This window comes from Psittacula echo (assembly GCF_963264785.1).
Source record: "Psittacula echo genome assembly, chromosome: 15".
Classification (NCBI taxonomy): domain Eukaryota; kingdom Metazoa; phylum Chordata; class Aves; order Psittaciformes; family Psittacidae; genus Psittacula; species Psittacula echo.
Genome location: NC_137751.1, coordinates 6,430,375 through 6,444,493, shown reverse-complemented (window position 1 = coordinate 6,444,493; position 14,119 = coordinate 6,430,375). Strand labels below are relative to the sequence as shown.

The window sequence follows — 14,119 nt, the reverse complement described above, 5'->3', positions numbered from 1 at the left end:
ATCAGCCCACAATTAGGAGACTATCAAATCTGGGGACAAACCTTCCTCTTCTTCACCATCCTCTCGGATACGCTTTTGCTTCTTTCGAGCAGCCTTGGCAGCATTCTGCATCTTGGGGATGTCTCGCCCATAGTACAGCAGGAAGTGATTATACACGTCCTTCAGCTCATCCATGGACTGCACGTCCTTCAGCCTACGGCATGCAAAGCCAGCATGTTACACCCTGCTTGCAGCTGAGCCGTGGTCAGAGCACTCAAGGAACCTGCTCTGCTACAGGTCACAGGCGGAAGGAGCACTTGGGCTCATCTTCCAAGAGAGACTTAAATATTTCTCAGTACTGGCTTTGTGGGGAGGCTAAAGTCAATGCACTGCAGTGGCCAGACAGCCTGTGCTGCTTGGGCAAGTCAACACACACTTCTAATGAATATAAGTCATGGAACCATACCTCTCCATGTCAGTAGTATCCAGGGCCCTTATTCCATCAGCCAAGGGCTTGTCTGGGTCAGCAGAGATTTGTTCATACTGATAGGCCTGCATCTTCTCAAACAGCCGTGTCAGGTTCTGCTTGCGGATCTTCAGCTGGGTCCACTAACATGCGAACAAAAGACTTCCAGTGAAATATACCATCACAGTGCATCACATCTTTCTCCTCCCTTCCCAGATAGGGGCTCTCAGGATCACAGGATATTTGTCATGCAAAAAGAATCATCAAAATCATTATCTACAGCCAAGCCCAGATGTGACACGCAGCAGGTCTTATCTCAAAGATGGGTTGTAGTTATAGAAGAAAATAAATCAAGGTTTGGATTTTCCTGATAGAAGGTCACTACACAAAAGGAACTTGGTGAACAGAAGGACTGTTTTGAATCCTCTTTAGTCAGATAACCCTTTACCACCACATGACAGCAAACACGCATGAAACATGGATAAAAAAAGCACGTAAGGTCTCCACAGCCAAAACAAAATCTGCTGAAAGTATCAGGTTAGGTGGGAAGACATCTTAAATATCAATGGGATAACAAGCAGTGAAAACACTCCTCACCTTCTCATCCCACTGCCAGACCCTCCACAAGTCATTGATGTGCAGCTCTGGCTCCACATACTCCTTTCTATAGAAGGCGATGAATGGGACCTGGGTCAGAAATGAGACTCGTCACCACCATGCAGGAGACCAGGCTGTTCCTGGCAGCCAGAAGTCCAGAGAATGCTCCTGTTCCACGTGGAAGAACAAGCTAATGGAGCAGTGGTGTAGGAAATATAACAAGCCATCCCCCAGCTCTTAAGACTGATCCACCAACAAACACACCACATAAATGAAAGAGCTTCTGCAGCAGCAGGCAACACCTCAGAGAACAGGTTGAATGGACTAAGCAAGACTGAAGAGACTCTAAAATTCCTCCATCTCCGTTAACATCATTTGTTCAGGATCAAGGAACTATGATGACAGCAGCCCAACCAAACAGGCCTTAAAAACCTGTGTTGCCACAGCTCATATAAGATGAACTGCACCAACAAAGGACCATGTAGCCACAGGAAAGGCAACCAGGTATCTCAGTCTCTTCTAGTTTGCTGCCCTAAATGCTTCTGCTAATCCTGTCTGGATAAGGAGACAGCAGCTCACATCTTGTCATGGCAATGGAGCAAAATTACCTCAAAGTGTTGATTTCTCATGAAATTCAGGGCTTCCTTAATCTTCTGGATGGTGCTGGGACCCTTGCGGCTGAAGCTGCTACTGGCTTGCCCACGGTCGAGGTAGTCAGAACTTTCCTAAAAGGGAGAAACATGTTGTGTTGCTTGTATTCCTAAGGTGACCTCCCTAAAAGACCAGCCTGGGCTAAGGGTGGAAAACAGCAGCCTTAGGAACGCAGGCTTAGGTACCTGCTTTGATTTTAGACCACAGAAAAGCATCCTAGCCCTGACTGGCTGAAAGGAAGAGAAGCAGCATCTGGGCAAAGTAACTGATGGTTAAAAGCAGATCATGGCTAATACTGGTTTAGTTCTGAGTGCACAGCGGCTCAGAGATCTTTCAATCATTCTTAAGTTATTCTTGCAACTTCTCTGTGTGCCTTTTTGTCCCGTTCGTGGATGTGAGAATGAAGATGCATGTATGTTAAATAACCTGCTAAAAACCAGAAAGAAACATATATGGGGCACCACATTCAGCAGTCTCCTGGAACAATATCTGCAGACTGGAAATCTGGAAGTCAAGTAGGACACAAGTCCCAGGCATAGTCCTTTACCTGTAAGGAGATGGTGGGTGTTGCAAATGCATTCCTATAAATCCAGTCAGCTTCTTCCTCCAGCTCATCATCCTCAGCATTCTTCACCGGGATGGATCGTAACTGTGGGGAGACAACAGGATGAGCAGAGGTACCTGCAACACCAGGGCTTGGGCTACCATCTTTCCAAAAGGCCTGGAAATCATTATTTTGAGCTGCAGGTTGCCCATAGGCCCTATAGGGCCTCATACCTCCCATACCTACTGGATTTTGCTAAGGACAGCACTTCAATATCTGCATTTTCTGAGCACACAAGAAGCCTGCATCAGCTTTACACCAGTAAAGGCAGCTACAATTCTCTCAAAGGCTTGTGGAAAGGCATGCAACGGTGTGAAATTTTTTGTGTGGATCAAGTTCAGGATACCCCTTCCTCCTGCCAGACCCAAACCCTCTGCAGTTACATCCTCTGCTTCAGTCTATTTGTTCTATCATCACTCTTCTTGCTGCAGACATAGAATAACAGAACATAAAGCAGCTCCAAACCCTCCCTGGGCTTTTAGTCTCGGACACTTCTCTTTCAGGAGCCTGCTCTAATCATCACCAACATCCATGAGGAAGACAGTGTGTCTGAACAGGCCACATACGGCCAGAAGACATTCCAAAGAGCACTCCCTTGTGCTGTGCACACTGGCATGGGAAAAGAGGTCCTTCTGAAGAGCTGGCAGCTTCAGCTGACTCTTTTACAAGGGAGGGTAACAAGTTCCTGCACAGAATTACATTAACATAAAGGAAGATGGATTCTCCAGTGAAAAACTGAACACAGGGTAAAATTAAGACAAAAATATGAGACATCACAATGATTCCCAGCAGCACAAACAGGACTCTGCATTGAGAGCAGTGCATGTCCCAGTCACTTGGATTAAAGTGAGTTACAATTGGTACAGAACACGTATGTGTTGCCTGGCAAATGGGTGGTCTAGAAACCTTCTCTGGCACTGTACCTCTTGTTATCCAGAGGTACAACTCAAAGGATTTCTAATAGCATCCAGCATAAAGGACACCTCAGCAGAGCACAAGCCTGGGAGTGCAACACTGGCACCCAGTGGCCAAAGAGAACCTAGGACCAGTGCTAAACCCGGGCTTACACAGCTAACACAATTCACCATGTCACCGATACATCTGAACACTGAAATACCTTCTGGCTCCCTCTTCCCTCACCTGGAACCTCTCAGGCATGTCTGTCATGCGGATCTCGTTGTCCTGGTCTGTTAGATGACTGCTCTCCAGCTCACTGGGCTCATACATCTCAAAGATGCTTCGTCGGCTGACACGCTTCTTGGTGGTCTTCTTGGGTCGTACACGGGTCTCCCCTTCAGCTTCTTCATCCTCATACTCATATTCCTCCTCCATCTCCTCATCATACTCATTGTACTTCTCAAACTCATCATAGTCAAAGTCCACACCAAAGATTTCCTGGGCTTCCTGCAAAGCACTGGAAGGCAAAAACTATGGTTCACCCCCATGGTACAGTTCACAGAACATCTTTCTAGCCACACAGAAGAGGCCAAAGCACTCAAGTCTAAGCTTTAGTTTTCCCCCATCATGTGTATCTATCATGGATAGGTACACAACTCTGAGCTTTACATGCAAACACCTCTCTTAAGGGACTGGTTTTGGTATACCTATAAAAAATCCAGGGAGAAAGGAAAGAGTCAGACATTAAGAAACCACAGACTAAATGTTCCATGTTTAAATTTACCAGGTTCCTTTAGGCAAAGAGACCAGAAGTACCCAGCCGCAAGCTGAATCACTCTGCAGTTGCAAGACTCAAGCTGAGCACCGTTTTTGAGGCTCCAGGCCAATTTCCAATCAATACTTACGCATCAGTGTATCCAGGGAGCTTCTTTCGCCATTTTGGCTTCTTCAGAGGTTGACCATCGTCATCCACAATGAAGTCATCAATGTCTGGACATGGAGAAACAATTTACTAGTCAGGACCTCACATATTCAACTGGTACCTCTCACAAAGCTCAGCTCAGCCAATGCAACTATGAGCCTCCATCACAGGCCTAGGCTGCCGCTGGCTGTCAGTCTGCCCAGCTACCCACAGCATCTCCTACACCAACCTCAAACATTCCAGGAGCCTGACCCACAATAACAAGCTAGAACGAACTTCCAGACACAGGCAAAGCCATCTGGCAGCTATCTGCAGCTCAGCGCACTGAACTGCAGTCAGAAAAGGCCTTGCTGCTTCAGGCAGTAGACAGAAAGAATTCTTGACACTCTTTCAGTATGGTATTAGCAGTGGCAATGGGCTGATGCCCAAGTAAGGCAGGCATGTGCCATGTGCTGTGCTACTAGGTACTAAACAGTGCCTTGACTTCCTTCCTTTGAAGCATTTCCATGTTAGAGACATTCAGCACCTCAGCATACATAATGTGCTTCTGGACAAAGTGGTTTAGACAAACTAATTCTGCCACTCAGAAACACTTCATTCTAAAGACTGTACTAATCAGACCAAAAAGAGCTTTATCACAATGGGGCTACAGCCTTTAGTTACTTGTAGCTCAGAGAAAGCCTTAACTTGGTTCCTGGCCTTAACGCTTTGGATGTAACTGACCATCCACACTCACCAGATTCATCTTCCTCCTCCTCCTCTTCCTCTTCTGGTGGAGCAACAGGAGCTTCAACAGCTTCCCCTCCTTCCTCGCCTTCACCATCCTGAAAGATTTCTTCAGCAATGGCTTCTTTCTCGTGTTCTTCCTTCCCATAGTCTTCCTCCTCATCATCCTCATCATCGGACATTTTCCGCACACGCCTGAATTTTTGCTGCAAGCAAAACAGCTCATTAGGGCCCACAATTCCTGGCATGGACACTGGGCCCAGTGTGGCCTCTGCCAGGCCATGACTGCACTTCTCTGACAGGGAGCAAGATGGAGCCCAGCAAAAGCAGACAAGGGAGAAGGGCCATCCCCCTGGCAGCCCTGCTGCAGGTACTCGTGGGGCTCAGTGTACACACAATGTAACTGCCTGCTGAGGACTGTGCCACTTGCATGCTGTCACCACCGCTGTTAGCCTGGCTTGGTGTGCCTCTAGTGACCATTGTGGAAGGAGCTTTACAGCCCATAATAGCCTGTGGTGACTTTGAGGTTAGCACCATGCAGGAGAATGTTACTGGAAAACAGACTCCTAAGATTGTCGAGCAGAGGTGGGAAGGGAGGAGCACGGCAGGTTTTAGGAACCAGAAGTGTTTTGCAAACTCTAGGAAGCCAGGTCCCAGCTGCCTGGGCAGGGAAAGATTCCACTTCCTTCAAGCACTCAGCATTTTCTTCCCCAAGAGGGTAGGAGCAGACAAAAGGCACCTCTTGCTCACTCCAGGCTCCTTCAAGCTAAGACCCACCACCCCATTAACAGCAGCATGGGAACACAACTCACTCTTTTGACTTTAACACCCAAGTTCTCTTCAATGAGATCAAAATCATCATCCTCCAGGCGGTCGTCAAAAGCTACGAGAAGAAAGTAGAGAAGAGTTACACTCTGCTAAGCTGGGGATGGACCAACAGTAAGAGGGGTACAGCTCACCCAGACCTGCAGACACCCAGGGCGGAGAGAGAGCTGTGCTCTCTGGCAGGACAGTGTGAGCGTTACACTGTGACCTGTTATGAACAGTTATCATAGAGCTTACTGCGCTTTCTCTTTTTGTGGCCAACATCATCTTCAGAGTCTCCAGAGTCACTGGCTTCTTCCTCCTCTTCTTCTTCCTCATCGTCATCATCATTAATGAATCCCTTCAGGTTCCCCTGCTCATCTTGATCATCAAGATTCTCCTCCTCCTCCTCCTCATCTGGGGGGAAGAGCAGCAAGTGTTAAACATGCACTCCTTGGTTATCTGCCAAGACTCCTTCACACTATCCACACAGAGAGTTTAAAGTGAACACTTCTACTGACGCAGAACCCAGCAGCTGCTCTTGTCACAACCTCACTTCTTGACTCGTGATTTCATGCTCTTGCTGCAGATGGAACAGGTGGAGTGGTCACATTGGACAACCTTCTGGTTCTACTGTTTACTACCAAACTGTGTGCCTGCAAGTGGCACGAGGGTGAAGCAGTGTATTTTCTGTTGCCAAATATAAAACCACCTAAGCACTTGAAGGAAAGGAGGCACTTAAACAGCTGAGATGATCAACTACAGATGGCCATGCTATTATAGCACAGTTAATGCTCCATCTGCAGTCATGTGATGTAAAACACAGCACTGAGGCATCCAGACAACTCAGCAGACTCAGAACTGACAGGCAGACTCACCATCCTCATCCTCCTCCACAAACTTCTTGGTTACTCTGGGCACAACCTCCCCATCCTGGTTGTACTCTTCCTCTGACTCCTCTGCTTCGCTTTCTACGAAGTCAGACATGGTTGCAGGCTCTCACACACAGCTCCAGTGCAACTGGGGGAAGAGGAAACATCCATCGCATCAGCTGAGCGAGCAAAACACAAGCACTTTCCCCTACAGGGTTTTGGAGAGAAGTCATCTAAGGCAAGAGGGCTTGAAATTATCTATCAAGGCCTTGAATTACCCAGGGTCCACCTTGCCTGGACATCCCTGTCACCAGAGATTAGGCAAGCAGAGCCAGTGGCCAAAAGCTGCCAGCTCCTGTCAAGCCATGTCTCAGCAAGCAGGACAGGACCTGCCACAGCAGCATTCATTGCACAGCTGAGCTCTGGGCTGAGGCTGAACCAGTACATGCAGCCAAAGCCCTTCATCCCATCCATACCCTCCCACACAGCCAGGAAAGCAGCCCAGTGCTGCCACCGACACTGCACGGTGCTGGGCACACTGTCCAACCAATTAGGATGTTAATGTGAGTAATCCTTACGCAGTTGATGAAGCCAGGGTGACGCTGAGAAGGGCCTTGACTGAGTTGGAGGATGTTAGCAAGGCTCTGTGGAGCCTCATGGAGCAAACAAAAGGCCTGGGAGCAAACAAGTGGCTAGGAGCTGCCGCCTGCCCAACTCCACCGGCCCACATAGCCAGAGCCAGGGGTCTCTTCCAGAGGTAAATAAATGAGACCACAGATACGGGTGTTTTCTATACCCAGAACCTTTTGTTTGATGTTTTTCCCCAACTGAGGTTTCTGGAAGCAGTATAAATCCAGCCTGGCACAAAGGAAAGCGTGTGTCCATAAAGACACGGCTCAAGTTCTGCCCCTCTGAGCTTCCGCTTCTTGTGGTTACAAAACTTGCTGTCATTTCCAAACTTTCCAAAGGGATTTCTGGGTTCCTTTTTACATACATCAAAAGAAGAGCAGCTCACACAGTCAGCTATGAGAAAAAAAACCAAATCAATCCCTCAAATGGGTGTGAAGATGAAAACTCCTGCCCAGGAAGAACCACCAGGCTTTGGGAAGGTACAAAAAGCAGCTCAGAAGAAGTGTCAGATCTAAAGCCAAACCCTTCATGTGAAATTACATCGGATGTAATTTAACACACACCAAAAAAGAAAGGAAAAAAGATGAGACGAGAACTCCATAGGCCAGGGAACGATACTTACACAAACATGCTTCCAAATGTTCCTTAATCATTTCCCACTGCAAACAAACAGCTGAAGGAAATTGGTCCCGTATGGAACAACCTGATCAAGGCTTTGCCATGACACTTCATGTGTGCAGGGCTTCTTGTTCCACCCTGAGATCCACACATCTGGTGCACAAACACAACTTAGGGAAAACCAGGGACTTATTCCTCACTTAAAGAAAAGCAACAAAAAGGTGCAAGGCTGATCTGGGATAACCTTTTAAGTCTTAAAGTACCAGTAGGTCCAAAGGAGCGTGTCGGCCATATCTCATTGAGGAAAACCCACAACAAAGACAAGGGAAAGACCTCTGCCAAGTTTCAGACGTGAGCAGATAGCAGCTTGTACTCCTTGGCTGTGGATTACGTGGTTGTGGCCAACATCTATCTATCTGCCATGCTCTAGACGGGCAGAAACTGCAGCAGGCCAACGCTACTGCTGTGCACCCAAACAGGATGTGTGCGTACATACAGGGTGATGCCCATCCTCAAGAGGAGACTGCAGAATTCACACAGGTGTATTCATAGATCCCTCTTGGGAATAACTGTTCAGAGGGCAGTACAGATGCTAGTTAAACCCTGAAGCAAACACCACTGATGACTAGTGTAGCTATATACAGCAGAGGAATAGGAATTGTTATGTTTGCCACCCTGTGTATGAATATCATGTCAACCTCACATTTTCTCACCAGTACTTCTACAGGTATCCATCAGGGTGTATTAACATACATAACAGGCTAAGTGGCTTTTCCTAGCGCGTTTCCAAGTTTAATAACCTCATCTCTCTCCTGTCCATGCTCAACATGCAAATCCAGGATGAAAGAACCCCCCTCATCACCGCATCACAGACAATTCACTATTCTCTGCCACTTCACCCACAATTTCAACTTTTTTTATCATCACTTGTTCTACCACTTCCTGGCAATTTCAGTTCATGTCAAATCAAATTTGTCTGGACACAGGGAATGACTAGGACTTAGGAAACCCATCTCATTTAATGATGCAGCTGAGCAGGTTCCACACAAGCCAGCCACCCACAAAACCGCGTGCTTTTGGCTCCAGTGAGATCCAGCTCAGGACAGCAGGGATGTCACTTAGCACAGCAAATGGAAGGGTAGCTATTACCAAGGAGATATTGAATCAGATATGGACTAAAGGTGCCTCTTCCACCCTGTGTGCCAGAGAGGTCTTCATTTGAAATAAAACAGGACAGGAAAGTGGCAGGGACTGCAGCCAGAGCAGGCAGAGACACAGAGCTCAGACCAGCACTGCTGCTTGGCCTGGATCACACAGAGAGAGCCCCACTCCAGCAGCATCACTTGTGTGTCACACAGGGGGGTTTAAAGATTCCATACAGATAAGCACTGGGTCAGCTCAGCTGTATCATGCTATGGGCCTTTCCTCAGAGCAGCACAGCAGCATCCCTGCTCCTGCAACACTGCAGCATAGCAGCAAGTACTAAATTGCACTAGAGCACCAAAACCACAGGGAGACCATGCCTAATTCTGCACGCTTACCTGTACACAAGCAGACAGGCTCCTACAGGTGATGTATATGTACAGCTTCACCCAAAGATACCCTACAGCCACTAGACACTGACCAAAGACAACAGCAATGCTGTGACAGCACCAGAGCAGCCAGTGAGGGAAGGAGGGGTGCCCCCACATTGAACACGGCCTCTTCCACTCAACATCAACACCAGATCAGCTCAGGGCTGAGCAGCTACACAACCTCTGCTTTCACCCAGGGGTGTCTGCATTTTGCCCAGCTCAAAGGCCCAGTGGCAATTGTCCAGAGTCCACAGGCTCCTTTGAACTGGGATGACCCTGAGCAGACAGCTCTCTTTGCTGTCAATACCAGGACTGCAGACATCAGGTCAGCAGGACCAGGGTAGACATCAGCCACAGGCGCTGTGGGCTGCCTCCCTGGTTAGCCCAGGCAGTGCCTTCAGAATAAGGGTTGCTTTGTAATGAACCTGGAAACCAGACTTTCAGACACCTGTAAAGCCATGGCCATGCATCCAGATAGCTGCTGGCTGCTCACGACTGCAAACCATGGCAGTGCTGGAGGCTGGAGCACTTAATTCAGCAAAACTTAATTCATTAGGTTTAGAAACAGAGATACACTGCGAGCACCTGCAGAATATCGGAGGGTTATAGAAAAACCTCCTGCTCCAGGCCAGTTAGGGTGGCCCTCTGGCAAGGCAGAGACATAATCATGTGTAGGATGGCATCAGGAACAGCGGTTACAACCAAGAATAACCAAGGAGCATCCTCACAGCAAGGTACATTGATTATTCTTCAGCAGTCAACCTCAGGATATCATTGTTGATGCCCAAAACAGAAAAACCAAGTGCTAATCTATGCTTTACTACAGCATGGGTGCTGAAGAGAATCATGGAACAGTTAGGGTTGGAAAGGACCAAGAAAGAAGCAAGTTCTTGGCTTCTCCCCATTCTTTGTGTGAGAAACTACACCAAGGCCCTGACCCACGCTAACACTGGTTTTGTGGGGGGTATTTTTGGGTGGGAGAGGGTTTGGGCAGGGATTGTTTTAACCTCTGCCACGTCATGATTCAACTCACAGTCCACTTAAGGTCACGCAGATCCATTGCCAAAGCCACCATTGAACAGTTTTGCTTAGTTCTTAGTCTACCTTTGAAAAGTTCAGCTGGAGAGGATTCAGAAAGCTCTGTGAGAATAAGAGGCTGGAAGCTTGACTCAGTTCAAACACTGGCCTAAGGAAGGCAAATCTATTTATTTGCTCTATTAAATGCCCATGAAATTGATTTTAGCTTGGCCTAAGTACATCCACAGCAGTAAAAGACTATGACAACAGGGAGTGTAGGGGTGAAATGACTAGGGACCAAGACGCTGTGACAGGGAAAGCCCAAGCACTGCAGCTCTGGAACTTCCCACACCTACTTTGTTAGTTTTTAATGCTCCCCATTGGTCCCACTGCCCCGATGCTATTGGGTGGCAGCGCATCCTCTGCCACAGTTTAATAACACGCTGTGTGAAAAAGCACTTCCTCCTGTTTATTTTAGCCCTGCTGCATCAGAATTTCCTGTAAGAAACTGAAAACTCATCTTTCCTCCTCGCTTTCTCTGACCTGCACGGGGCTTCACACACCTGATTTGTATCCCACGTCAGCAAGTTCTCCCCTACGGCGAGGAAAGGAAAGCTTCACCTGCCCCAAACCTGCTCATCCACGCTGCTCCTGCCCCTTTTCCACTGCTCCTCTTTTGAGATGGGCAAACCAGAATCACCAGCAAGAGCCAGGGCACAAACTGCCAATGCTTTATACAGCAACATAATGTCTTCTGTTCTGTTTCTGCTCCTTTAAGGTAATCCCAACATCTCCTCATTAGGCTACAGTGGGGTGATGGATGCTTTAAAAGAAAGTGCTGAGACACCACCAGCTCTTTCCTGCATAGTAAAAGCTGATGTAGAGTCAGCCTCTACAGTGCTTGTTACCTTCCTTATACAGGTAGTAGCTCATTTACCACACCTCAGCCGCTCCGCATTACCTGTTCTCTGCAGGTAATCACAACCTAAATGATTTAGGATTGACTTTTCCTTCTCCACAGCACCATATTCAGGAAAATAAAGCAGGGAGATGCCGACGGAACTCCACAATAACCTCACCCCATTGTGGCACCACTCCTTCATCCCTACCTTTTTTTGCCACCTTTTAGCCACTCATTAAGCCCCAAAAGGGCCTTCCCAGGCTGCTGCCCCATGGATTTTTACAGAAGATCCTATCACAAGCTTGCTAAACCAAACGGAATGCTCTGGGAATCACACCTGAGGAGTGGGGCGATGCGGAACACCCGTGTAACAGAGCTCAGACCCCGTTCCCCCCTCCAGGAATCAGAACGACGCTCCCCATGCCCACCCCTCACCCCTACCAGCGCTCCCCACCGTGTCCCGGGTACCCCACAGCCCCCGGGGCCGCTGTGGGGCCCCTCCGGCGGGCGGGAGCTGCGGTCCCGGTCAGCAGCTCCTCACCTGGGCCGCCTGCCCCCGCCTCATCTCCCCAAAGCCCCGTCTCCACCACGGGCACTCCTAGAGCCGCCGGGCCCACCCGCGACCGGCGGCAGAGGGCCCGCCCTAGGCCCCATAGGCCTGCACCGGAGCCGCCCAGCGCAGCGCAGGAGGCCTCGGAGCCGCCCCAGGCCCGGCGCGGCCCCACTGTTCCCCTGGCAACGGCTCCCCACGGGCCCTCCGCGGGGTGACGCGAGCCCCAGCGCCGCCGCCAGCGCTCGCCCCTCCCGGCGCGGCGCCGGTCCCGCCCGGTGCGGCCTTACCCGAGCGCCGAGGGGAAAATGGAGGCCTCGGCGGCAGCAGCGGCGGCGAGCGAGGGGAGGCGGAGCAGGCGAGCGGCGACCTCCGGGCGGGCGGAGCGGCGCCACTTCCTCTTCCGGCGGCGGCGGGATGAGGGGTACCGCGGCGGGGAGGCCGCGGGTGCTCGCCCGGGTGCTTGTGCTGGCGCTGGGCGTTGCTGTGCGCACCGGGACCGGAACCGGAACCGGGCCCGTCACCTGCGGCTCCGTGGTGAAGCTGCTGAACGTGCGGCACAACGTCCGCCTGCACTCGCATGATGTGCGCTACGGATCCGGTAACCGGACATCCTTCCCTTTTCCCTCCTCGTTCCCCGCTTCCGAGCCGGCCCTGACCGCGGTTCTCGCCCCGGCCGCAGGCAGCGGGCAGCAGTCGGTGACCGGGGTGTCGGCGGCGGACGATGGGAACAGCTACTGGCGGGTGCGGGCCCGCACGGCGGGGGTCTGCGAGCGCGGCGCTCCGGTGCGGTGCGGACAGAGCATCCGGCTCACGCACCTGGGCACCGGCCGCAACCTCCACAGCCACCACTTCGCATCCCCGCTGTCCGGGAACCAGGTACCAGGGACAGCGGCCACACCCGAGTGCACCGTGTCCAACGGGAGCAGATCCCTTCCCTGGGCACTGCTGGGCCCCCTGGGGCCCTACCGGGTCCCCTTTGTCCCCACCAGATCCGTCTTGCTCTCCAGTACAGGCTGGGTTCTCCATGTCCCTGCCAGGTCCTACCTGTCCTGCTTGTCCCCACCAGCTCCATCTTGCTTCCCAGTCCAAACCAGGTTCCCCATGTCCCTGCCAGCCCTTCCTTGTTGCCTGGTCCTGACTCTGTTCGCTTTGTCCCTATCAGTCCCACCTTGTTCCCCACTCCTGACTGCATCCCCCTTGTCCCCCACATCCCCACCAGTGCTCCCTTATTCCCTGGTCCCAGATGGATCCTTCCCAGTTCCACCTTGTTCTCAGGTCCTTGAGATGGGCTCCTGTTTCCTCCCCAACACCCCAGTCCCAAACAGACCCTCCAAGTCCCAACAAAGTCCCTCCTTTCCCCTCAGCCCCCTCCTCACTATGGGTGAGCTCAGCACCCCCAAGTCCCCCCTTGCCTCATTCTACCCCCAAAATAAGCTGGTTTTGACCACAGGAGGTGAGCGCGTTTGGTGAGGACGGTGAGGGTGATTACCTGGACGACTGGACAGTGGTGTGCACTGGGACCTACTGGTCACGGGACGGCGAGGTTCGCTTCCAGCACACCTCCACCGACGTCTTCCTCTCGGTGACGGGGGAGCAGTATGGGCGCCCCATCCACGGGCAGAAGGAGGTGCACGGCATGGCCACCTCCAGCCAGAATAACTACTGGAAGGTGATGGAGGGCATCTTCATGCAGCCCAGTGAGGTCTTCAAAGCGGAGCAGTACCACGCTGAGTTGTGATGGACACAGACGGCCTCTGGGTGCTGCCCTGAGGTGGTTGGGACTGCTCAGACAAAGGGATGGCCCCTGTTCTCATTGGGGTTTGATGCGTGCCAGGACACAGGGCCCCAATTTTAACACGAAGCACATCCCAGACACAAAGCAGATCCCAGTGTCTTGAGTTCAATGTGGAGCAGATCCTGGTGTCCCAAATCTGACATGAAGCAGGTCCAACATCCAGATCTGACCCAAAGCAGAGCCCAAGATCCAACACGAAGCAGGTCCTCACATCCTAAATCCAGCCCAAAGCAGATCCTGACCCAAAGTTGAGTCCAGCGTCTGAGACCCAGCACAAACCAGGTCTCCATGTCCCAAATCCAGCCTAAAGCAGATCCCAACATCCAGACCTGACCTCAAACAGAGCCCAACATCCAACATGAAGCAGATCCCCATGCCCCAAATCCAACACAAACCAGATCCCAACATCCAGACCTGACCCAAAGCTGAGCCCAGCATCCAAGACCCAGCACGAACCAGGTCTGCACATCTCAAATCCAGCACAAACCAGCTCCCTATGCCCCAAATCCAGCA

General features: G+C 50.9%; 2 protein-coding genes across 2 annotated transcripts in view; one reads left to right on the top strand and one right to left on the bottom strand.

Moving 5' to 3' along the window:
• SUPT6H (SPT6 homolog, histone chaperone and transcription elongation factor) overlaps positions 1-12,207 on the bottom strand; it is a 27,853-nt gene extending 15,646 nt beyond the window's left edge. The window contains exons 1-12 of the mRNA XM_080630294.1: positions 12,099-12,207; positions 6,525-6,666; positions 5,905-6,063; positions 5,655-5,725; positions 4,853-5,048; positions 4,100-4,184; positions 3,438-3,711; positions 2,241-2,342; positions 1,651-1,767; positions 1,043-1,132; positions 446-588; positions 42-193 (exon numbers count right to left, since the gene is read on the bottom strand). Of these exons, the coding sequence (XP_080486420.1) occupies positions 42-193; positions 446-588; positions 1,043-1,132; positions 1,651-1,767; positions 2,241-2,342; positions 3,438-3,711; positions 4,100-4,184; positions 4,853-5,048; positions 5,655-5,725; positions 5,905-6,063; positions 6,525-6,633 (1,498 nt within the window). The 5' untranslated portion in view covers positions 6,634-6,666; positions 12,099-12,207. The remainder of the gene's footprint in view (positions 1-41; positions 194-445; positions 589-1,042; positions 1,133-1,650; positions 1,768-2,240; positions 2,343-3,437; positions 3,712-4,099; positions 4,185-4,852; positions 5,049-5,654; positions 5,726-5,904; positions 6,064-6,524; positions 6,667-12,098) is intronic.
• Positions 11,893-14,119, top strand: SDF2 (stromal cell derived factor 2). The gene is given in 4 exon segments (XM_080630295.1): positions 11,893-12,268; positions 12,270-12,409; positions 12,491-12,687; positions 13,262-14,119. Coding segments are annotated over 4 exon segments (777 nt in total). The 5' UTR covers positions 11,893-12,116; the 3' UTR covers positions 13,550-14,119.